At 37.6% G+C, this 26088-nt stretch overlaps 4 protein-coding genes across 4 annotated transcripts; 2 read left to right on the top strand and 2 right to left on the bottom strand.

The window, feature by feature from the left end:
- Positions 1-1145: 1145 nt before the first annotated feature.
- LOC116186984 (VQ motif-containing protein 4-like) lies at positions 1146-1927 on the bottom strand. Its single transcript, XM_031515548.1, has one exon. It carries the CDS (start codon positions 1836-1838, stop codon positions 1344-1346), a length of 495 nt encoding a protein of 164 aa, XP_031371408.1. The 5' UTR covers positions 1839-1927; the 3' UTR covers positions 1146-1343.
- Positions 1928-14845: 12918 nt separating this feature from the next.
- LOC116186950 lies at positions 14846-17042 on the top strand. Its single transcript, XM_031515509.1, has 3 exons — positions 14846-15242; positions 16291-16440; positions 16637-17042. Exons 1-3 carry the CDS (start codon positions 15015-15017, stop codon positions 16712-16714), a joined length of 456 nt encoding a protein of 151 aa, XP_031371369.1. The 5' UTR covers positions 14846-15014; the 3' UTR covers positions 16715-17042.
- Positions 17043-17562: 520 nt separating this feature from the next.
- Positions 17563-20502, top strand: LOC116188402 (zinc finger CCCH domain-containing protein 18). Its single transcript, XM_031517733.1, has 4 exons — positions 17563-17780; positions 18046-18363; positions 18718-18778; positions 19214-20502. Exons 1-4 carry the CDS (start codon positions 17658-17660, stop codon positions 20209-20211), a joined length of 1500 nt encoding a protein of 499 aa, XP_031373593.1. The 5' UTR covers positions 17563-17657; the 3' UTR covers positions 20212-20502.
- Positions 20503-23600: 3098 nt separating this feature from the next.
- Positions 23601-25644, bottom strand: LOC116186986 (MATH domain and coiled-coil domain-containing protein At2g05410-like). Its single transcript, XM_031515550.1, has 3 exons — positions 25455-25644; positions 25070-25224; positions 23601-24453 (listed from the first exon to the last, which is right to left on the bottom strand). The coding sequence occupies exons 1-3, from the start codon at positions 25571-25573 to the stop codon at positions 24353-24355; spliced, it is 375 nt and encodes a 124-aa protein (XP_031371410.1). The 5' UTR covers positions 25574-25644; the 3' UTR covers positions 23601-24352.
- Positions 25645-26088: the final 444 nt, after the last annotated feature.

A 26088-nucleotide genomic window follows, 5' to 3' on the forward strand; every position in this document is an offset into this window, starting at 1 on the left:
AAAATTGTCCGCATGAAATTCCTTTTCAATTTCCTTTCTATGCCCAATCATAGAATCCCATGGCCAACATGTTGAAATTAGCAATGTGAAATGAATGAATGCTTCATTGACTATGGCGCAATCATGAGAGAGAGAGAGAGAGAGTCCAGTCCTAAAAGAAAATACATGGAAAGTGTGAAAGCCAACGCAAAAACACACAACCAAGGGGACAAAGAAGCCTTGAAGTCAATAACACATGATTTGTTATGTTCATCTGTGTGTGAGAATTAGTAGACTTAATCCCACTTCGTGTACTCTTTTCAATTGTGTCATTGTTACTGAGACTAAATTTGACGAAATGGATCAATGTGAAGCACATCGTATATATTTATTAGCAACGACTCCAGAGCCTACTATTATTACATCTCGAGTTTCAGATTTTTAGACTAGCGCGTATTCAATGATAACTTGGGTCTTCATTTAATAAGAGTAAGCTTTTAGATCGATTGACGACGTAAACTTGTTAAAAGGCTTAATTATAGTAGAAATCTTAAAATCATGCGTAAATTTGACCTTCAGTGTCAATTGTATCGCTTTAACTCAAGTAGTTTTAAATGTTACAAGCCACTTATGGTTCATTCCGTAACTGACTGTTAGGTTCTGTTGATGTGGACATGACGCCTTCGATTACGAAATGAACCATAAGTATCTCATTTAGCAAACGTTAAGGACTGTTTGAACCGACTGATATATTTAGAATTAAAGTTCAAACTTTTGTATAATTATAGAATTTTCGCTGTAATTTTTTCCGCGCTGAAACGTATACCGTATTTCCATATATTATTACATGTTGCTGATAAGTAAACTGAACGGGGAAATAGTAGAGTTGTATACGTGAGGTTCGTAATCACCTGCATCACCTATTTGTCGAATCTCATGGTCAAAGGTCTAGTTGATGCCCAAACTGGATTAATCTTCAACAATAGGTTGAGAACTCGCTACATAGTCTCGCTGAAAGAAACTATAGTTTGTCGAAGATTAGGATATCACAATATATAGCGTATAACTCGTACACTATGATGTTGAGATGCATATATATCTAACTTATCGTGATAATCAACTATTGATAACTGAGGATTTGAACTCGAACATATGGAACACGAGGATGAAGCCATCAGAATAATCAGAACTTGTATCAATTCGTCGATCACTTGTTGGTAACATATAAGTGAGTTTTTTCTCTTAAGATAGACAGAGCAAGCAGATATTACTTGACTAATTAATTTCTCTCTTGAAGACCAAAATATGGTATATATACAAACACACATATGTTCCTCGCGCGTGAACATCACCCTCGCTGGAGTCTAGCTCTCTTGCTCTGGCGAAGTGACTGGAAACAGCGGCAAGAGCGCTGGCGGCTCAGCCCCTCTAGGGGTATTCGCTGGAGACGGGTGCAAGTAAAAACCTTTCGCTGTGATCGCCTTCTCCTCCTCCAACACCACCGGCGACTCCATATTCAATCCCCAGAAAAACATGGACTCAGGCCCCAACGGCGTGACTGGGCTATGCCCCAGCGAGCCGACGCGGTGAATTTTGCTTGGTGAGTGGTTCTGGTTGATAGCCGAGAGGCCAAGCTTAATCTCGAGCTTGTTTCTCATGGCGTGGCGACGATCTTGGAGCTTGAATATTGGTGACCGGCGGTTGGAGGTCCTCGGGGAGAGCTTCGAGGGGTGTTTGACTGGCAGGGCTTCGCTGGGGTCGATGGCACCGGGGAGGCCGGTCAGCTGCTGGACGAGGTGGCGGAAGGTGGCTGTGTCGGCTTGAACGAAGGTTGTTGACGTTTGTGTTTCAGACGTCATAGTTTCGTTTTGTGAGAGAGAGAGCGAGGGAGAGAGAGAGAGAGAGAGTGGACTGCCTGTTGGGTTGAGATAGAGAGATGAATTTGTGATGATAGGGTTTATATATAATATATCTGTGGCTTCATCTAATCCATCAGTTTAGTAAATAAATGAAGAGGGAAAGCTTAGATGTCAAACGAAATTCTATCGTCAACAACTTTTATGTTTAACTAGGTTGCATACACGCTTGTTGAGGCAGATCGAAAAAAAAATTGTTTTGGTTCATCATAATAGTTTATATATAATAACTAAGAAAGAGTATAAAATTAATAATAAAATTACTTATGTTTATAAATTATGAACCCGACATTGATAATAGATGATTCAGATTTTCTTAAGGATTGTACTAATTAATTTATATATATATAAATAAAAATTTCTCTCCAAGCTAATCTTAATTTGATTTTTTAATATTTCTAATTAGAAATTCATGATTGCGATATAATAGGCCTTATGGCCCGTTAATTTTAAATGAAGAAATCTATTTGTAGTAGGGGTTCGAAATTTATTAAGACCATCTTGTGGTCACAGCCATATCCAAATGAAAATTAATTATAGTCAATAAATTGGTATAACATCGCATTTCACTGAAAAAGATGAGGGTAATCCTAACATCGTAAATAAAAATAAACTAATTAAATTGATGATAAACTAAAATAGGTTGTTTACTAATACGGGTTGATTTTAGATATTTCGGCACTTGTTTTTTTTAAATAATGTTTTGTGTACGAGTATTGTGATTAGGAAAAAATCACGATTGGGTGAGTTTTATCACTTAATGAGCTGACCTCTCCCATACTTATATTAATTGAATTCGTTGGGCTTCCGAATATGTGGTGGTGCATCCCAAAAAAATTCTATATAGTTAAATATATATTTAAAAAAAATTAAGGAAAGAAAAGAGAGAGGATGGACCCCGCAAGTGGGGAAGACCACCCTACAACGGGCGAGAAATGAATTTGTGATGATAATTTATATATAATGGAGCTGCGGCTTGATCTAATCCAACAGTCTTAAGTAAATAAATGAAGAGGGAAAGTTTGGCTGTCAAATGAAATTCTATCGTCAACAACTTTTATCTTTAATGGATTCAGCCTATAAAATGATACGTGTATATATGAATCAACTTTTGGTGCGTATGTATGTACATATATATTTTCGTTCGTAAATGAGGACTATGAACTTGGTTCAAGAGTAGAAAATAAAGCAAAATAAATGTGCACATAAGTCTTACTGATCGAACCCAAAACCTCTTGATTCGAAGTCGACGTCTTGTACCACTGCATTTATACCCATTCCTCGGTATATACTTTAATTCAATGGGAACGAGACTATTAATTTCATTTTCCAAAATTGATATTTAACTTTTGTCCCCTTTTTTTTAAATCATATATCCATGAAAGGTAGAATTTCTTGATGAAAATGAAAAATCGAAATATCAGTTACCGAAAAAAAGATAAAAACATGTTGATATATCAATAGTATGCCATCGTTTATGTGAAAAATTTAATTAAGTTTGTGGGGGATATATACAGTATGTATTAAAAAAAAACCCGTATAGCATGAAACATAAATCAGAGTTGTGAGGACGGTACCAGATAATGAACCCAGATTCCGCAATTTGGTACGGGAGAATTGAAATTCGAGAAATGAATAGAACCGATGGATATTGATTTAAAATGGGTGAAAAGGAAAGTTACCAAAGATAAAAAGATTAGATGATGAGCCACGAGGCTACTACTGCTGATCTATGTGGGCACATCCGCTTCTGTTTTGACCGCAATTCTGAACTCCCCTTGAGGTTTTGACCTTACTTTCATTTATGCATCTTGGCATAATTGATTAGAAAATTTATGCATATATGATATTAGAAAATGGAAAGGGGAAGAAAAGAAAAAAAGAAGAAGAAGGAAGATTTACAGCTAATAACAACATTTTTTTTCCCGATGAGACTAAGAGGCATTCTCAGCTTAGTGAGTAACAACAATTTTAGTTTAGGATTGAATGGCTTCCATTCACTCCTCGAGCTTAATTTGCAATTGAACCACATCCTCGTTATTTATCACTAATAAAAAAAATGTAATAATCATTGGATGGGGACAAATCTTTGATCAATATAGGAATCCATCTTTTCAAGCTAAGTTCGGGGAAACTTCTTTCGGAGTATATGAGAGTTCCTTGTGTAATTAGACTAGATAAATTCGCTAAAGCATTGCAAGATCCAAGGACTTGATCAATATATATATTGACGATTATAATACATAAGAACTAATCATCTATCTCATAGATTGCACAGATTTATTTTCATATGATTAACATCTACTTGATAATTTATATGCTCATAAAAAGTATAATTAAATATGAGAATTTCACACTGTGTTGAGATTATATAATAATTTTAAAATTTTATTATATTGTAACTAGTTGATGATCCGCGCGTTGTGCGGGCGCAATTACATAATTTTTTGTTGCAACTAATCTAAATGATTTTACACGTTATTCATAAATAAAATGTAGTTAAACCAAATTAATTATGTTAGTTATATCAATAAATTACCAAAAATCATTCACATCGACTAAGTAAAAATGATATCTTTATTTCGATGAGAATGTAATTATCTTGAAATTATTAATTATGTATAAGTATTTTCTCAAAATAAGGCCCGAAAAAATCAAAATAATATATTTAGTCAAACACGCAAAGTGTACATCTTTATCAAGGAAAATCATATTAAAATTGATAATTTCGTTACTTCTTCCAATCCTCTTTTACTATATGATAAACCATTGTACCATGTCAAATTCTATTAAAGCATAGACTAAAAATAAATGATATAGAAAAATTTTCATGCAAGTATAATAATTCTAAGCAAATAATAAGCGCACTAACAAATTAACATCCATAAAAAAAGATAACATCCTAAACGAATTACTTTATTATGTTGTAGATATTTATATGTTGCATAATGTATATAGAGTCTATTCTATATTTTGTTCCCTTGCATATATTCTCTTGGCCTATATACATATAATCTATATATTTTACTGCATAATTAATGATAAAAGAAAAATAAAAGATTCATATGTAAGATCTTTGAACACGTTATTAGAACTCAATTATAAACAAAACTAATAATTTTAACAGTATTTTAGTATATATCTAACATAATTGTCTTTCTGAATTAGTATGAAAAAATAATCGTAAACAAAGTTGTTGATGATGATGATAATTAATATCAAGTAGATTATCTCCTTGTCTGTAGTTATCTTGAAATTCTTGACGACTTATAAACCTCTTTCATGAAGTAACGATCTGAACAATTTGATTTGAGACTTTCTTATGGTTGCATGCATTAAAGAACCATGATTTCACTAGAAATAAATCATAATTAAATAAATAATCAATTTTTATATTTCAAATTATTATAATTGGTCAAACATACCAAAACATGTCTCTTCATCAAGGAAAATCATGTCAAGACTAATGACTTCATTAGTCATTATATTCACGGCATTCCACAATCTAGTCAACCTCACTCCAATCGTCCATGTGTCTTTCTCATGGCTCAATGCTTTTATGATGTGATAAACCATTGTAGTACCTCAAAATCTACAATCTTATGCATTAAAAAAGATAAGTAAATAAAATGTAAAAAATTCAAATATGTCACATGCGAACATGATTTCAGTATGAAAGAATAATTTCTTCAGTTCGCAAAAGAAAATATAAATTTTTTCTTAGTAGGCGAGTGCAAGTCCAAAGAAAGGATTTTTACCTTTGCTTTTCCCTTTGTCTGCCTCTTGGCAGGCGCACTTGCTACTTCTCCCTTTGCAATATTTTAAACAAATAATATTATATAAACCCTAATTTGATTGTGGTTAATATTATAAGAATACATTTGCCCATAATGTAAAGGGTAACTCTATAAATCCTAGTTAATATTGATTTCTAACTATATATTTTGCTACAATATATATGAACGGCAATTCAATTGCTACAATATTAAAAATTTCCTTAATCGTATCTAATGCATATAGTTCACTGCATATTTTGTTCTCTTATATATATTTTACTGGTTTATATGCAAATAATATATATTCTACTGCATAATTAATGACAAAAAAAATTCCTTAATATATAGTGATGACATTGAAAAGCGAGAGAACTCTGTTTATTATTTTTGATGATGCGGCGGCATGAAATTGCGACTCGTGCTTTGTTATATATATATATATAGCTTATTAATTTTTCTTTTGCATTAATTATGGAGTATTAATTGCCTATAATAGGCAATTTTACTTTATGTATAGGCAAACGCCAAACTAGCTCCACACTCGAGCCTATAACTAGACGTGCACCATTAGGTACCTCGAAATTGGACCGGGTCACTCTCGAACTTGATTAACATGATACATACTTTTGACTGCCTCGAAACCAAATCTATTAATACCCTAATCTCATATAAATTAATCGATAGCTATGAATTCATCTTTTTCATCTTCAACATTTAGATTACCCAGATCACGTACTTTTAGTTCTCGTTCATAAGATTTTTTATGCTCCTCGTTTTGCTCTCATCTCCCTGCTCCCTTGCCAAGCATGTCTACATCTACATCCCTTGTAACGAGACCAAAAAAAATTGTGCCAAACCGCCCAGGCAAAAGGCATTTTATATATTCGATAAGATATATTGATTCAATTCGTGCATGTAATAAATAAATGATTAATTAAATGGTTTTCTCCATTGCGTCATATGATTCCGTGCATGGACTCCCAACATATTTGCGGTCGATATTCCGTCATGGAATGCTTTGTCAAAATACTAGCGCAGCTGTGCAACAGATTAGCAAGACCGTAGATGATGAGTCGGTTTCAGTTGTGAATTTAGTCTTGTGAAAATTTGACCCTACTCTTGGTATATATAGTAAAGGACAGAATCAATTTTGCCATTCCGTTTCTTTGTTGATACGAGAAATTTTTAACATATTGGCTCAGACTAATCTTGACGGGATCGTCAACTTCTCCTGATCACAAAATTATTATAGTGAATTTCAGAATTTGAACCTCTACATTTCAGTATAGTAATTTTCCTATATATCGTATCGCGTCCGTGATAAATTTTGTCTACTTAGATTAATTATTAGTGTTGACTGTTGAGTACCTATCGTCATAGTCATTGTCGAAGACTTGGGGAAGAATTTCGAGGGGTTCCCACACATTTCCAAATGTCGGGCTGGCTGGTTGGAGCAGTCGTGTGTCCTTTTCCTTGTGGTGTGTTCTCGATTAACTTTCATACGAAGGAAACAAAGGGTTTGTTGTTTGTAAGACTTTGCGTCCAAGAAAAAGTATCTGTCGTTGCTGTCAATGGGAATGTTACGCGTACTAAAATAACATGCTGAAATTTGCATAAACCTTATTTGAGATCCTTGACTTGACCTAAGAAAAACAAAATAGAGGGAGGAGTCTTGTTCAATGATATAAGACGCCAACTCGAAACCAAGAGGTCCTGGCACTACAAGAAAAACACCATAGCGCGATGGATATTTGTCGACGTTTGGGTAAGCGTCGGCTAAGGTAAGGCAAGCAAGGATTTTGGGCGACGTCTCGCTATGGGTTGTCTTAGTTGAGCTTCTCCCGACGCTTACGGAAACATCGGAATGTATGAGTCGGGAGAGGTGCTGTCAACGTGTTGTAAACATGCAACCAGTTGTGCGGGAAATTTCCCATTTCGAAGCCCACTTCAAACGGATTTGAAGCCCATTTTGAAGAACATCACGATGAAAACATATGTGCAGTGTACTAATTTTAGTGTTTAGTCCGAAATTCCCATATGTGAAAAGTCTTAAGTTAAAAAAAAAAAAAAAGTAGCGCGGGAAATTTCCCGCCAAGCCAAAATTTTGAAATCCAACCAAATCCGTACTGACAACGCGCTGTGAACATGTTGACAAATAGTGTTCAGTATATATATATATATATATATGTATATGATTATGTTAACATTTACTCTTCTCAAGTTTTAAAATAGGATCAAATGACTTCACTATGGTTAATTTGTCGAGGCTAATTCATACATGGTAGCTTGCACCTTATGATCCACTGTAGATTTTGATCGAATTCGTTATATGCATGATTAACCTGTCAACTTGTTAGAAGCTAGCTAATATTGTGGATATTGATAAATATAGGCTCAATTAATAGTCTGATAACTTCTTTTTGGATAAATAATAGTCTGATAACTTTCTAACAAATTTTATTCTATGGTAAAGGGTCTAATAGCTTCTTAATTCATAACTATGTATTCGATCTCGATATAAACCAATTTAAGTCGAGTTTGGGTTTGAGACAGTGAAAATCACACATGAGCGGACTCACTCGATTAATTATATGAATTTGACCGTATTTGTCAAGGAGGGGATCAAACCCTATGATTTCTTATATATTCCATGCTTGTTTACTTTGAAGTCAAAATTTTAAAACCCAATTAAATGCGCACTGACAACTCGAACAAGTTGACATATTGTGTTCAATATATATATATATATATATATATATATATTTTGTGTGTGTGATTAGGTTGACATTTACTCTCCATAAGCTTTAAAGTGGGATCAAATGACTTAACAATACTTAAATTTGTCGAGGCTAACTCATATTTGGAAGCTTGCACCTTATGATTCGTTGTAGATATTGATCAAATTCCATATACGCACAATTAATCTGTTAACTTATTAGAAGCTAGTTGACATTGTGGATATTGATAAAAAAAATGGTCTAATTAATAGTCCGATAACTTGCTAATAATTACTTTTATCATTAGATAAAACGATAACTTCCTAATTTATAACCAAGTATTCGATCCCGATATATCAAACCAATTAAAGTCGAGTTTGGGTTTGAGACATTGAAATTCACACACAAGCCGACTCACTCGATTAATCCCCCCGATATGAATTCGACCATATTTGTTTAAGGAAAGGAACGAGCGCTCTAATCTCTTATCCATTTCATGCTTGTTAACTTTGAAAATTTCAATCCCGGTATACTGAACCAATTAAAACCAAGTTTGATTTCAAGATATTGAAAATCACACAAGAGCAAACTAACCCAGTTAATTCCTTTGATACGAAATTAGCCGTGTTTATTAAAGAGGGGAATTGGGCCTTTTGATCTCTTACACATTTAATGCCCATTTATAACTTTGAAATTGCAATCTCGATATATCGAACAAACTAAAATCGAGCTTGGATTCAAGACATTGAAAATCATACAAGAACGATCCCATCCGTATAATTCCCTTGACATGAATTTCGTTGTTTTTATTAAGGAGTGGATCAAACCCTCTGATCTCTTACACATTTCATGTTCGCTAAGTTTGAAATTTTTGATCCCCATATATTGAACCAATTAAAACCGAATTTCAATTCGAGACATTGAAAATCACTGACGAGCGAACTCACCAAACTAATCCCCTTGATATGAATTTAACCGTGTTTATAAAGGAGGGGATCAAGCCCTCTAATCTCTCACACATTTCATGCTCGCCAATTTCAAATTTTCAATCTCAATATAATGAACCAATAAATTCAGCCATATTTATTAAGGAGGGGATCAAGCCCTCTGATCTCTTACACATTTCATACTTGTTAACTTTGAAATTTTTGATCTCAATGTACTGAACCAATTAAAATTGAGTTTGAGTTCGAGACATATACATCACACACGAGCGATCTCACCCAATTAATCTTCTTGCTGTGAAATTCGGTCGTGTATATTAATGAGGGGATTGAGCCTTTAATTTACACATGTAATGCTCGTTAGTTTGTTGCTAGCTAGTCGATAATATGTGAATTGATCAAAATCTTCAACAATAACCAATCTGACAGCTTGTTAGTAGCTTGTTGTCAAAAAGCAATTATTTGAACGAAACGTTGGGCGGGAAAGTTCCCGCCCATCGCCCATTGAAAATTTCAAAGACCAAATTGGACATAAAATTCAAAAACCGAATTAAAACTTCCCGCCCATCGCCCATTGAAAATTTCAAAGACCAAATTGGACATAAAATTCAAAAACCGAATTAAAACTTCTATTACATTCTTTATATCTCCCAAATTCCTTTTCTTTTTCTATGTATTCCATATTCCTCACTTTATACTCATTCTCTTTCTTTTTATTTGCTCCACAAACATCTCACTGTTGAAGTTGATTACTTCGTCCCTTTGGCCGAGTCTTCTTCTTCTTCCTCTTCATCTTCTTTGCTTCTGCCTGTGGCGGCAATCTTTCATTCTTCTCCGTTCACTTCACCAACTCTTCTTCCTTTGTTTCTTAATCGGCTCTATGGCAGAATCATTGCTGGTTTTGGAGATATTCAAGTTTGGTCCTTAGGTCTCGGAGCCTAAGAGTGATGTCCCTAGCTGATTCGATCTTCTAGCATCGAAGCGAAGGATAGTAATTGTGAAGATAACCCGATGACAAAGAAGAGGGTGAAGTTCAAGGAAGGCCTTTGGGTCTTCAAGTTCAACAATTTCAACGCCGAGGTTTACATCCACTCTAAATGCCCCCTCAACAAGAAGGTTCCTGCTCAGCTCAATCGATTAATCCGTCTATTACTTCCTCTGCACATGCTCGAGTTTGCATTAGTAGTTGTGGCTTGACTATGTATCCGATTTGGAGCGTAGTTCTTTCCATCTCTTGAATATATGTTGAATTGGCATATTTTGTATTCAAAGTGAATCCTCATCTTTGTCTTCGTCTTTGTCTTCATGTTGCCTTCGTTTTCGCCTCCGTCTTCATCTTCGTCTTCATCGTTCTGTTAGCAAGCTGTGAACTTCTTGTTGTTTTTGCCTTCTTGGTATCTTTCCCTCGTTTTCTTCTTTCTGTCAACCAGCTGTCAACTTGTTGTCAAAGGTAAACAATTTACAGAATCTTAAGGTTTTTAGGGTTTTAAGGTTGTAAGGTTTTAAGGTATTCGGGTTTTAGGGTTTTGACGATAAACTGCTGTCAATAAGTCGACAACTTGTTGTCTCTTTTTGTTTTTTTATTTTTATTTTGATTAGTCTTGGCCGACATTTATTAAGTGACGGCCAAGGCTTATTTTAAAAAGAATTAATAGGCCTAAGCTGATGTTTCCAAGTGTTGGCTCATGCTAGGTCTTGGCCGACGCTTACAACACGTCAGCTAAACCTTCTTTCTTAGAAATTTTAATTGTTCTATGGTGACGCTTAGCATCGCCTTTGGTCTAAAACAAATGGCGACCCTTCCTAAGCATTTCCATAGGTTGTGCTGGGCCAACAATTGCGTAAGCATTGGTCAGGACCTAGCCTGACGGAGCATGGGGCAATGCTTGCGTAAGTGTCGCCCTAAACGTTGCAAGACTTTGCCTATTAGCATCGCCCAAAGTCCCAAAAAGCATCGCCCAAGGTTGTTTTTTCTTGTATTGTGGATTTGATCATCACCAATCACTACAACATAGTATTTTATTAGCAGCTAAGTAATTACTTTTAGTTTCCAAAAATGACTTATTTTCACAACCAAAATATTTTTGACCATACATCTATTTAGTTGTCAAGCTTTTTAGTTACTGAGATGCGGCAACTGATAGTAACCAAATTATTTTAATTGTTATAAATTATAGCTGACTACATTTTACTATATAGTAAAGTGAAAAGTTTAATTGCTTAAGAGTTCATTTAGCAACTAATGAACTGTTCAGCAACCAAATGTTTATTTGCTAAAGAGCAAAATATAGTTACCAGAACCTAGAACAATTACAATAACTTGATTGAAAATAAGTTCTTACACCTCAGTAGGTAAAAAGGCTTTACAACTAAATATATATGTGATTAAAAGATGTTTTATTTGTTAAAGACAATTTTTTAGCAACTAAAATTAATGATTTAGTTGTGTAGTGGACTTATGAGCCTCTTTATTTTACTTATTCCTTAACATTATACTAGATCGATGATTCTCACTTATTTCGGATGGTAGATGTTTCTTATGCACTATTTGCGATTGGGAATGTTTGAATAGCCATATGGAGTATGTCACCTCTAGAATACGTAGTCCAAATTATGGAGATCAACTTAGAGAAATCTAAGGGGTTGTTTGGAAATGGAGTTGAGTTAACTCCATTCCATTCTAACTATATATATATGTATTAATTAGGGTTGTAATAATATGGTGGAGGGATGAAATAAAAAAAGTAATGATTGTATTGTTGAATTTGTTGGGAATTGGTGTATGCCATAGAGGTAATATGTCATCAATTCTGTAATATGACATGTATTTTATTATAATACGAAGCATTTCTGTTATTGTGTAGATTGCACTAAATATTAATTTTACACAATAACGTCATTGGAATAATAGGTTCAATAGGTATCAAGTGTGACTTGATTGTGAGATCCTATAATTACTGAACAATATTCTCAAATGTTCTTAGTCGGAGTATTATCATTAATTAGGACGACGATAATACAGTTAGACTAGTGTGGTGTTGATTGATAACCAAGTCTTATAGGTCATGGATGTGGAGACATCAAGTCACACCGCAAGTATACATTAAAAGTAATGTATAATAGACTGACCCGTCATGAGACTGCTACATGGGTTGTTACGTGAATGTGATTAGCAGATCTCATAGTGATTATGGTACAGTGGTCCTTTGACTTGAGGTCACCATAGATTCCTAGATGTAATGTCGTATACTTTGATGCAGTCAAACGCTATTGTAACAGGTTGGTTATAAAGACAGTTATTGGGTATGCCACAGAGCATGGAGACGAATGTGAATGACCAAGATATGATTTGTCTCTCCTACGTAACGGGAGCAATATCTCATGGCCACTTTGTGGGTAGGGTCTAAAAGTGTATGCATAACTAAATGAATCGACATAGGGATGTTGAGCTCATTTGTTCTGATAGACTTACCTGGTAAACTAAGAAAGAGAGATTAAGCCATACAAGGATAATATCGACCATGCCTTGGGCTCAATAGAGATATAGATGACAAAAGAATTATACTGTATAGTAACATAGGTCACAAGGTTCGTCGAAAAATTGACTTTCCGATTATTTGAGTAAGAATGATGCATTGCTAGATGCCGCTCACTGTTTGTAATATTGAAATAGAGATTTCGATATTACTGTCAACGTTATCGAGAACCTACAGGGTCACACATTACGACTAAATCGACGGAATAATTTTGAAACAATAAAATCGTCTAATAGTGATTAGACGATTTAAGGTGTGACCGATTAATCAGATATTTAATAAGATTAAATTTGTCGATTAATTATACCCGATTTATTAGATCTAATGTGGGTCAAGTGGCTATGTTCTATGGAACCACTTGGAACCAATTTTGTGAAAACACATGGCCTAACACATGGTGAATGTGTAGGAAGACACATGAGCCAATTGTTTGATGTCACTTAGACTTACACTTGGCCTTATAAGATCTCATAATTTTCTATCCCATACCGATTAGGCATGCAAAATGCCTCCCTCCCCAAGCCTATAAATATGTGTAGATATATGGGTGTGGTATAGGTATACATATGCATCCATATGCATATATCCATATACATATATGTGTACGTGTACAAGTGTTGGAAATTCACTGCCAATCTCGAAGACCCGTCGATAAAGTCGGTGTGGATACTTGTAGAGGTGTCACACTTGGGGCGCTCGGTCAACAATTTTAAAATTCCAGGTACGCTTTATCTATTCGGATTCTTCTAGTAGATCTTGGGATCTAGTTTTAGGGATAAGAAATTTTGAATTTTTCCTTCTTTTACCCTTCTATAGATCCCGTGAAACTAGCAGAATTTTGGAAAAAAAGTGAGAAAAAGTAATGAATAATTGATAGAAAGTAATAATGGTGTTGTCGAATTTTGAAAAAAATAATGAATAGTTGAGAGAATTTAATATTAAAAATTGAATTGAATGATGGTAAAAAAATTGAAGAAAAATAAAAAAAATAATAATTGTGTTATTGAATTGAAGATAAGTGGAGTATATAAAAAAAACTAAACTCCAAAACCAAACAAAGCCTAAGTATTAGGTGATCTTTCCACACAATCATATAATATGAACATATGTACAAATCATATATTTTTATGCATGAATTGAACTTCGTCCGGTCGTATGCATGTATACTTTTTTTTTTGAAGTTTTAAAAATTAAAATATTATTCAACCAATTGGAGGCGCCATGTGTGCCAATTTAAAGTCGTTAACTTCCAGTTACATTTAGGACCAAAAATATCTAACCAACTAAACGTTTATGACTAGTTGAGCCTAAGTGATATTCAGAATTGAAGATTAGATTTTTGCGTAGTTTTAGAATTTCAGCACTAATTTTGTCATTTTAAAAGTGTCATGTCCCTATCCGGTAACGCGGGGTGTACGGTGGGGGCAAAAAACCACCCCCAACCTCGACGTTGGCTTGTCCTTTCTCTCCATTCCTCTTTCTAGGGTTTCGTCAAAAGGAAGAGGCGATGTCAAGGTCGTGTGGCTTACAACTAGCCGAGTGAAACCGATGCTTTGTATCGATAAAGATTCAAAAATTACAAATCTTTTCCCTCAACAATTCTAATATTTAAAATTTTTAGTTGACTGTAAACAATCGACCATCCTTATTTTTTTTCAGGTAAATAAAATCTTGGGAGACATGACACTTACAATTCCGGAAGATCAAGCCAGTCCATTTTGTTTGTCTGCCTTTTTAATTTTAGTTATTCTATATATATATATATATATAAACCCAAAAAAGAAAGAGAAGAAAATGATTAAATTCGCCCTTCTTTGGGCTCAATTAAGTTGGACCCATTTAATTTGGGCCGTGATAGAAGTCGAAGGCAAGAGCGCTGGCCTCTGCGGCCCAAACTCAGTCCGACGAGTTTCAAAGTCAAACTCCGACACCGAGTCGAGTCCGATTTTTCTTCCGCTCCGAACAAAAAAGTGGGCCCCATACGGCCCGCCGTTTATCTCCTTCTTCCCCCCCTGAAATGAAAATCTGGTAACGATTTCGAGGTTTCCGCCCCCTGAAATCTCAGAAGAAGAAGAAAGCCCTAATTTTGATCCCATTCTCGCGCAAATTCTCCCCCCGGAAGCTATTCTTCTCGCTATTGGAACCAATGACGGGCTGCGTTTGTTGCTGTAGACCCTCGATTGTTCCCAAATCGACCGTTAATTGCAGCAGATTGCGGAGGACGCGGGCGGGTGTTGTGGTTTTTGCGCCGCGCGGGAGGGAGGTTGGGCACGCGTGTTCTAAGTCAAGAGGGGTTAGGGCTTCAATAGTGGACTCATACGAGAGCTCCTCTGACTTCGTCAAGCGGATGGAGCAAGCGTGGGAAATCTCTCAGGTGAGAATCATTTCCATTGTATTTTGTTAATCAACTTTAGCTGATGATTGAGATTCATTTCAGCTCGCGTTTGGCCAATATAGAAGATGTTGAGGAAGATATTTGATTCTGTTGGTTTGAAGTATCTATTAGAGTGCTTAAAGTAGGGAATATGAAGTAGTGAGTTTGCAACCTAAGAAAGTTGGAAGTAATTTTTAGGTAGTGTTAAGCAAGATCGGCGAATGAGTATGCAAAGCCATAACTATGGAATTTTGATACTTTATTTGTGGAAAAGGTGGAACTTACGAGTTTCGTGTTCTAGCTTTAGCTCGCTCTAGAAAAAATCGTGTCTTGTCACTCGTGGAGAGTGATTTTTGGGTAGCTTTTGTTGAGAGGGCTGCCATCTTTGTACCATTAATACAAGCTGTGCAGATTTATGTGGCAATTCCGTTCCAAGATGCTTGTATTTTTATTTATTTATTTATTCTTTTTTACCAAGCATGGTTAGAGTCTATAGGATAGCGGTGATTGCATGCTATGCACGACATTTATTTGACTTAGGCCGAGGGACTTTTGTATCACCTTACTGACAATCTGGGCATCCCCTCAAAATTATTTTTCGAGATATGATTTAGGTCTCCTGATCCCATTTTGTGTTAATTAATTCTGGATTGGTCTTTTAGGTATTGCCTTTTGTTCTTCGGGATATACCAGCCCCCACCTGTCCTTGTATGAATCTCTCAGTCAGTTACTTATGTTTATTATTTGCATGATGTTTCATTGAACCAGTGAGGTGCTCAGGTCAAATCCAATCATCATCGTCATAGTTACAAAGCTGTCATCCTTCAGAATAAACGAGCTATTTCCACCAAAAATATTATCCGGGGTGGCCTGCTTCTGTCCAATTAGACCATACCTATCTTTGATTCCTTGAGTTGTGATATTGTGTTTTTGGAAAATGAATAGATGAGTTGTGACTGTACTTTCATAAAGTAAGTAGTGGCATAAATTTTAAAGGTACCCAAGTCTCAACAGTTAGCTAATACGTCGGTTGATTTTTGGTCTGCAGCAACCGAGGCCAATTTCATGCTCTTCTTGCAATTCGAGAGGGCACGTTGAATGTAAGTGGTGTGGAGGCACAGGCTTCTTCATTCTCGGGGACAACATGCTTTGTCAAGTCCCCTCAAGGAACACTAGCTGTGTGATTTGTGCTGGAAAGGTAAGTTAAACCTCTAAAATTGAATCCAATTATTGTTTTAGGTGAAAGCTCTCTGCCAACAACCTGAGCCAAGAAGGATCCCACCCAAAAATTCCTTATTATATAAGAAGCAATTAAACAGAATCCGAATTTACAGTTCATTTCCTATTCCTGAAACATTCAAGACTAAGCCCGATTAACAATTTCTTCTTGTCAGGGATCTACTTGCTGTGAGGACTGTAAGGGGACGGGATATCGAGCCAAGTGGTTGGGAGAAGCTTCGAGTTCCAAATAGAAGCATCGATACTTATAAGCCTTCTGTATACTAGCTACTACTGTATATCATTTTATTCTTCGTTGTTAAATGTTCAGTGGGTACAGCCACTTCTTATAGCTTTTGCTCATTATTCTTGTCTCAGTCCATTCATTGCTCGCCACTCAATAAAGCTACACCAACAATCTTTGTAAGCTAACCGATGAATCCTACTCTTAGATGGGTGCATTGTATATTCATTTGCCGGGTTTTACTTTGTTTGGGCTGAGTTGATGACGGTCTCGTCATGTAACTCATGTTGTATACTCGACTTGGTTAAAACTGAGATTGAAGTCCATTGTTATACTCATTATCAATTCAGACAAATATATATAATGCTTCCCTGCAAAAAGAACCTAGTTTTAAAGAGTTAAATGGTGATTCAAGCAGTAGAACTCTGTTTCGATTTTCGATTATCGTATCAGTCTAGACAAACCACAACATTTGAATGCAAAATCATTCATGTTGCTAGGGAAAAGGTGAAAATGAAAGCAGGAGGCAAGAATCGAAAATGACTGCAATCTATCTTAACCTGAAACCAAGAAATTTTGAAATCAATTTTCATCGCTGAAATTCCCGTGCGCCTTCTATAAAACCCGATGAGTGACAAAGGTTGCCGGAAAACGATGTCGTTTTAATAGTGCTTGCCTGCTAGCTTAGTTGTTGTGCTGCATTTTGTTTGGGCTAAAGAAAAGAAGCCCAAGTGAGAAACGGTGTGTCGTAGTCGGCTACTGCTAGAGAGGCCGAGAAGCCCGGACCGAACGTGAGTCGAAAGTTCGCAATGGCATGGATGTAAATACTGCAAAAGTTGGGGGTGTTTCTTTTCGAATTCGTGATAGACTGGAATTTTTCACTTGGTCGGTCGGCTTCCTGTCCGGTACCATTTCTGTCTCCGTCGGTCTTGGTCTTCATCCCTCGCACGGCAATGGCGGACGAGGAGGAAGAGCTCGAAAGGCAGCTCGAGCTCCAATTGCAGGAGCAGAGGGACTCGCTCTCCTCCCTCAATGAAGTCCTAGCCTCTGACCCGGACAATCCCGAGTTCCTCGCAGTATGCCATCTGATCCTGCCATCTCTCCAGTTTCCATCTTTCAAGCTGCCTGTTGTTTCTGTTTGATGGTTTCATGAAGTTGATGATGATTAGTTTTCATGGTTGAATTCGAGCATCGGCTGCTGGTTAGGTTGAAATTTCATTCGATGAGATGAGTGGATGAATGGGAAGGTTTTGGTAGTCGGTCGATTTTAGCTACTAGAAGAGATTGACTGAGAGGTTTATTTCCTTGTTGTTCCTAAAATTTGGCTTTTTGTTCCTCCAGATTCATGAAGAGCTCGTTGCGGCAATCAAAGATGCCGAAGAAGGGCTTCTTCACCTAAAACGTGCGCGCTTATTGCGCGAAGTTGATTCGGTTGTGCAGAGTTCCGAATCTACCGGCGAAGATGATGTCAAAGCTGAGCCTATCGATCCAAACGACATCGAAGCTGAGCTCCTTGAGGAGGAGCAGGCTTATTCGGTTGGTTCAAAGTGCCGGTTCCGACACAGTGATGGGCGGTGGTATAATGGTCAGATTGTCGGGTTGGACAGTTCCGGTTCTGCAAAGATTTCATTCCTCACTCCCAGATCTGAAAATATGCTGGTATTGTTAAGTCTTCCCACCCACAGCGTTGTTCCTGCTCTCTATTATCTAGAATACTCCCTTTTATCGCTTGGCAATTGTTCTCGAGTACATCTATCTATTGTCTGCTGATGCAATGCATTTCGGACATAGTCCCTCTGTCAGGCTATTCTGGTGGGTACTTATGTGTTTGTTCTTATGTTAATTGGCTAGTTGGTCATTTTTCTCTCTGAGTAATGATTCTCATGTTTGTCTAGCGCTGCGACTTATTGTTGTCACTAAAAAAATTAAGATAAATCTGATTCTAGATTTTGTTGTAATAACTCACTGGCTATTGTCCCATCAGTATACTAATCCTAGACCACCCAAGTGCAGATATGCAAGTTCTTTCTGCAGCAGCGGTGTCGTTTTGGTACCAACTGCCGCTTATCACATGGTATGTTGGAAACTAACTGTAACATGAACTAGCTGACCCTGCAGCGGGGTCTCGAAACTCTTGTGTGTCCAGTCAAAAGAGTCTTTTGATGCTGTTAACTGCACACATATGTGTAGATACACCCAGTGTGATGGGGTTTGTAAACTTTTTACCATCCAACAGCGAAAATAAAGGAGCTTGCTGGGTCACCCTGTTGCTTTAGAGGTCATCATCTCCTGAGTGCCTAAAATATATCCATTGGAACATTAATCTCATAGTTTTGGCTGCCTTAGTTTACTTGGATTGTTGCTCTGTAAGTGAGGATTGCCCCTTTAGTCATACAACAAATGAGAACCTTGTTATACTACTATGGCCTTTTCTATTTAATGTCTTCGTGTAACTTTTTCCATGATTTTGCTTCAAGCATCTCAGAACTTCCATGAAATTCATTTCCAGGTGTCGATGTCCCTGTGTCCTCCCTGAAGAAGTTTATTCCTACAGTTTGGGAGCAATCTCTGGTGGGATCGACTATTTGGGCAGGAACAGATAGTAAACCCGGGATCTGGAGGGAAGCTGAACTTGAATCATGGGACAGCGAGACTGGGATGGGACATGTTGTTTTCAGAGACAAGGGAGGTTCTGCTATGCTCGGGACTGATTCTCTTGCCTTATCGTTGTATGCCCCTCAAAGTGATGAAGAAGATGAAGAAACAAGTGACTCAAGCTTAGAGGAATCGGATGATAGTGATTACGGAGATGAGGAAGTGCAGGGTTTAGGGTTTGTCGAGAGCACTGCACAGCAGAGGGGTGTCCAAAAAGGTACTGCAATTTTTGCAAAGTGGGAGAATCACACTAGGGGAATAGCATCACGGATGATGGCTAGTATGGGCTATCGTGAAGGAATGGGGTTAGGAGCATCAGGGCAAGGAATGGTCAACCCGATTCCTGTGAAGGTCCTTCCCCCAAAGCAATCCCTAGATCATGCCCTTAAATCTGTTGAAAAAAGTGAAGATAAAGAAAACAAGAGAAAGAAGCGCAGCAGAGGTGGGAAGCGGAAACGCGAGAAGAAGTTTGCTGAGGCCAGTCGTGCCTTAGAGGACGAAGAGGAGTCGAGACCAGATATGTTCAGTTTCATCAACACTCAACTGGCGATGCATGCGGAAGCTTCAAACAAGGAGGCAGCTAAGAAGAAGCAGAATAAAGGTTCAGAGGAAAAGAAAATTGATAGGCGGGACCTCCTCGCTTATGATGATGAGGTGAAGGAATTGAGGGTCCGAGTGGAGAAGCTGGAGGAGATGGTTACGAGGAATAGGAAGGAGAAGGCCGTGTATGAGGCGGCTATGAGGAAGTTGGTTGAGACTCGGAAAGCTCTGGAAGAGGCGGAGGCTGCTCATGTTTCGGCATCAAATGCACTATCTACACGAGAGAAGGAGAAGAGATGGCTCAAGTTTTGATATTTAAGGCATAAACTGTGGTCAAACTTCTGCCGTGCCTATTGAGATTGAATCTAGTCCCCTCTTCAACTGGGTTTGTATGTGTGAAATTCTTTGAGATTTGGGTTTTGCTTGTGAAAGTGTAGGAAGTGGCTATTAGGATGGATAGACTCTGAAGCAGTGCTGACCGAATACTGAAATTATATGTAGGCTCGAGGGTCTGTTCTGTTAGTGAGCATTCCTTTGGGCTCTATCCTAGTATGATACAAAATCGAAAACGATAACGCCCAGAAAAAGTTAACAATTGCTCAATTTCCCTCGTCAAATCGTAAGCTCCAGTGCAGCTTGATGCAGTTTCAAAGTAGTCATGAGCAAAACATAAGGTTCACCGACAGATTTAAATCCTATTACCATGTCTAACAATGCCACTAGATAAGCTTAATCCTCCTGGAATTTCTCTTCGAAAAAACCTGGCCTAGAAATCTGCTGCAAAATATATAGTTGGGACTTCCGAGTGGGACAGACATTTTTAACATTTCTACTGCAGTGCTTCAGAAGATCGAAAGAAACATAATAAACACAAAATGAGCTAACTAGACAAGATTTCTAAAGCTAAATTCTAAAGGTAAAGGGGTTTGACAGACGGCATTCATACCATATCCTACTTGCCGTACAAAATAGCTTGTGATCCAGTAGCTTGCTCTTGCCATTTTTACTTCAAAGGAAGGGTTCCTTCAGACTTGCCCAAGCACTGGTCGATCGAGAAATCCTTTCGTCGGCTATTTTCTTCTTCACCTCAGCCTCTGATAGCTCCTTCTCCTGAATCGTGTATTTTGATTTCACTTCCTATGATTCTGTCACCAGGGTTTCCCAGTCAGATATGAGCTTCGTGTGCCTGGATCTCGCTCCCCGTCAGTCTCTTGTGAGTTCTTTTCCTTGGTGAGGCTATCAACCGACCGCTTGTCTGAAAGGACAGTCTCATGATTATTCTTCATCGCAGAATATAATGTTGTCCCTCGTGATTTTCTGGAGCTCATATTTGGAATAATCTTGCGCAAAGGTTAACAGTCACTGATAAAATCGTCAAACTTGGCCTTAAATGTCTCGATCGATCTCTGCTGATCAGGAGATAACCTAGCTCTGGTGTGACTTAAAAGGCTGAAAAAGCCTCTCTCTCATGTTCAAGGACTGTTGGTCTTCTCTATATCATCTGCACACGGAGCACCGGACGTCAAATCATTGGTCTTCGTGTCTGAAGCTAATTCTTCTCCCAAATGGGGGGTCCCCTTAGCATCAAGATACTCGGAAAGACTGCTGAAGTGAAGAGTCGAACTTACTTATTTCTGGTGTCAACTTGATCGGCGGAACAACCTTGCGGACAGTTATCAACTTCAATAACCACAGTATCATCAACAACATAACCTTTACTGCGATAATGAAGCTCAGTCAAAGGCTTGAGTTTTGTAAACCTCCAATCACACTCTTCTCTCCTGATATCATTTCGTAACATACGAAATTTTTCGAAGCACGTCATATTCGAGCAAATGGACAGCATCTGCCCAGAAATCTCTGGTCGACGTTAGTGCAGTTGGTACTTCAGTCTCGCGAGCATTTGACGCACACCACAAAAGTTTTCGAGTCGAATGATCAGACAGAGCAAAAAGGGGGAATAGTACCATTTGCGGCCTCCAACAGTGGAGGGTTCAGAGTAGCGCCTCAGCACTATAATCTTGGAGACGGGAAGGATCCTTCATCTGTACTTCCCCGATGACGGCGACAGAGGCTTTTCTTCTTCCATTCCTACTGTCAGTCGCCTCCTTTCCAATCACACTAACACTTCCAGGCAAAATCTTTGAAACTTGCAGAGGAAGATATAAGGGCGCAGGACATTAACGACTAAGGACATTAACGGCTAAATTTTTTCTTTACCCTAGATTTTACGTATCTCCAACTTCCACCCCCCACAATTTCATGATTGGTCCAAAATAGACCCTATATTTTCTATCCTGCCTAATATCCCCCCCCCCGGCGCTTTTTATCTTCTTTTTCTATTTTAACATGAAAAATGGTCATGTCATAAAATATTTCATGCTCGGCTCATTAAAAGGTAAAGCCTTCCTAGCGCATATTTTCTCCATGCTAAAATCTTATATAAAGCGAATACCGCTGAACCACTTGAAGCAACCCAATTTGGTTAACTAACAAAGATTGGTTCAAACAGTTCGGCACTTCTTCCTCTTAATCAGGGTCTCGAATTCGAGTATTGTGAATGAAAAAAAATCATTGATTGAGAGAGTTTTACCCCGTAATAGATCAACCCGACTCGATTGAATTACTGAAACTCTATTGGGCTACTAGATACCAAAATTTCACATAGAGAAAAAAAATCCAACTCAGATAAACTTTCCTTTCCATATTCTAAACAAAATAGACAAGTGACAGGTTTTTTGGTGATTGTCGCCTTGTTGGCGATGTATCTTGTGAGTAGTCATAAACAGTTTATTTTGGAAGACTTCTATGACCCATTTAATTTCGCAATTCAATTTTAAGATTTTAATTCTAACTTTAATTATACTAATTACACAATAAAAGTCAACAACACAATTACTACTTTTTATTTTTCTTCAATTTTTTTAACCATTCAAATAAATTCTCTCAATTATTCATTACTTTTTTCACAATTCAACAATACAATTATTACTTTTTTTACCTTTTCCACACTTTTTCTCATAATTCAACATCACAATCATTACAAACAAATTAAAATCAAAACTCAATTCAACTCTAAAATCAAACACACTACTATTGTTTTCAAGTGTAACAAGATTTTATTATATAAAAAGGTTTTAGCTATTTTACGAAGAAATTCTTCTCGCAAAAACACATTTTGCCAGAAAACATCAAGTGTACAGTGGGTCAGAAAACATCATCACAGGCGAAGTACACCGGAGGAACCAACATTTTCCTATTTCTGCTCAGTCACCTGTGGTTCCGGATGAAGTTCACATATAGTATTCATCGCAAACAGCCAACGACCATATACTTTTTCTGGCAATTGGCATTGCCGTAAGGGCCGTGATTCACCAGAATCACTAGGATCTCTCTATAGATGCTAATGATAAAAGAACAGCATACCATTCAGGAGAGCATAAAAGAATTGGACCAATTTGATGAGAAATCTGTCTTGGTTGGACTCTTAGGGAAGGTAATAAGACGAGTTTACTCCTCCTATCACTTACATTCAACAAAATGAATCAGAGTTGAACAAAGAGATATGGCAATACTCATTAACGCAAGTCGGGAAACAGAGTTTAGAGAAGGCCAAGGAGGCAACTGAGTTGTTAATATTAGCGCTTCAGAAGACTGAAAGTTAACATAATAAACACAAAACACGAGTCAACCAAATAAGGTTTCTAAAGCGAGAAGGTCTCACAGACAGCGTTTCAATCACATCCGAATCGATGGCATTTTGATCACATCCTCTTGTGCTGCACAAAACTTTGCGGCCATTTTTTTACCGGCAAGCTGAAAATTTCAAAGGAATTGTTCCTTAAGACTGGACCAGGCACTGGTTGATCGAGACATCCTTTCTTCGGCTATTTTCTTCTTCTCCTTTGCCTCTGCCAGCTTCTTCTCCTGAATTGCACATTTCAATTTCACTTCCTCTGATTCTTTTATCAGGGTTTCCCAGTCAGATATCAGCTCTCTCTCACCGGAGCTCACTTCCTTCAGTCTCTTATAGAGCTCTTCCTTTTCCTCGGTGAGGCTATCAAACGATTGCTTGTATGAAAGGTGACCCTCTCTATTCTTCTTCATCGTAGAGTATATGCGATCCGTCGTGATTTTCTGCAGCTCAAAATCAGAATTGTCTAGCTCAAAGGTTAAGAAGTCACATAAAAAATCATCAAAGTTGGCCTTAAATGTCTCGATCGATCTCTGCTGATCAGGAGATAACCCAGCTCCAGCATGGCTTAAGATCGACAAGGCTGAGGAAAGCCTATCCCTCATGTCTAACTTGAAGAGATCCAACAGGCATTCCTTCAAGGAGTGCTTGGCCTTCTCTATATCATCTGAGCTCGGAGTGTCAGAAGCTACATCAGTGGTCTGCGAGTGTGATGCCGATTCTTCTCCCAGATGAGGAGTGCCGGTAGCACTAAAATGTTCAGAGAAACTGTGGAAATAAGAGTCGAATCTGCTTGGTCAGAGGCATGAATTGCCTGAACCCCCAATCGCTTTCACCTGCGGTGATTTTCTTTCGAAAACCTGTAATTTCGCAAGGGGCATTAGGTTCGAGCAAAACAACTATGCACTCGAAACTAGTTCATCTTTTTCCATATTCCAGAAAGTCTTAGAGTGCGTTTGGATTCGGAGTTAAAAGTAGCTTTGATTTTTATTTTGATTGTGAAAAAGGACAAATGAGATGTGATTATAAATTTGACTTGGGAAATGCGTGTTTTTGTTGTGTAGTGTGTTGAGTTAAAGTTAAAATTTTTGACTTGAAAAATATGTATTTTTATTGTGTAGTGCGTTGAGTTAAAAGTAAAAGTAAAATTTTTTTATTCCTGAATCCAAACAGGGCATTAGATCCTGAGCGGCTTTTTAAATGGATAACATTCGTAGTAATCAGCAGTAATGTTTGAGAAACATCATTGGGTTCCAATATCACATCGAAAACAGTTTGGAAATCTCATTCTAAAAGACTGTCATGACCCACAAGTCATTCGCAATTCCTACTCTTCAACTGAAAGTTCAAAATTTTGGAATGAAGCAATAACTTCGAAAAACTAAGCAGAAAGTTAAAGGGCAACAGCTGCCTCTAAATCTCTAGTTGAAAATGAGAATCGAGAAGGAGACTGCAAAGAGAATATCGAAAGCGCACTCTCTGTTGTTGAGCCGACTTTGCTGTCCTGATCAACTAAAGTGAATGCTACCTTCGCATCTCTGTACCATCCATCAGGCAATGTTGCAGTATCTGCAACCCCTAAGTAGATTTCCAAATAATCCGCTTCCCGCCCAGGGTACATAGTTATTTGCCTGCTCCAATAAACAAAGAACCCATCACCTTCATTGGTCCAAAAGAGTTCCTCTACAGTCCAACGTTGCTGCAGTTGGTAATCGATTTTTGGACAACATTTGCATCTGCTAAAATGGTTGTCATGCACTCACGGCTTGATCATTCACGCCGAAAGTGGATTGCGGTGTCCGTTGCTTAACAAAGAGAGAACAAAAGTTGGAGAATCAGAGCCGAGTTGGGATCAACATACCATTTGCAGCCTCCAACAGTAAACGCATCAGAGGAGAACTTGGGCTTGTTCTTCTTCTCGGAGAAGCTGTCGATCACCCAAGTGTACTTCCCCGACCGAAGTTGTTGTTCTTCCTCCATCTCCGTCCGTCCGTCGCTTTTTCCGATCACACATTGCAGAGCAGAGGACCGAACGAAACGACTAAATAAGCTTTCGTTTTCATACTTCTCGGACAAGCATTCAGCCAAAAAAATAAAAGAAAACTTCCCCAAGAAGCTAACAGGACAGACAATGAGGCTTAACTTTATAATATAACCCCAATACTTGCATTATTTCCAATTTTCTCCCCAGATGTTTCCGAACTGAACCCCAACGGATTTCTGAAGATGCTACATTATATCCACTCTTGAAGGTATAGTCCGGGTTTACCCTCCACACTCATCAAATAACATTTCTTTGTGAAAAATCCGAGTTATATCCCTGATATCCGTAAGTCGCTTGCAGTTAGCAAGTGAAATCCTTCTTTATCACTTTTCCATAGGTAAACCACTTGAAAGGTTACAAGGGTCAATGACAACCACAGTTTCATCATATTTGGCTCAAACCAAAGCCCAAAGTTTCGTACTATTTGAAATTCACCCTGAAGGTTCAGTTT

This window comes from Punica granatum, chromosome 8 (genome assembly GCF_007655135.1).
Source record: "Punica granatum isolate Tunisia-2019 chromosome 8, ASM765513v2, whole genome shotgun sequence".
Taxonomy (NCBI): Eukaryota; Viridiplantae; Streptophyta; class Magnoliopsida; order Myrtales; family Lythraceae; genus Punica; species Punica granatum.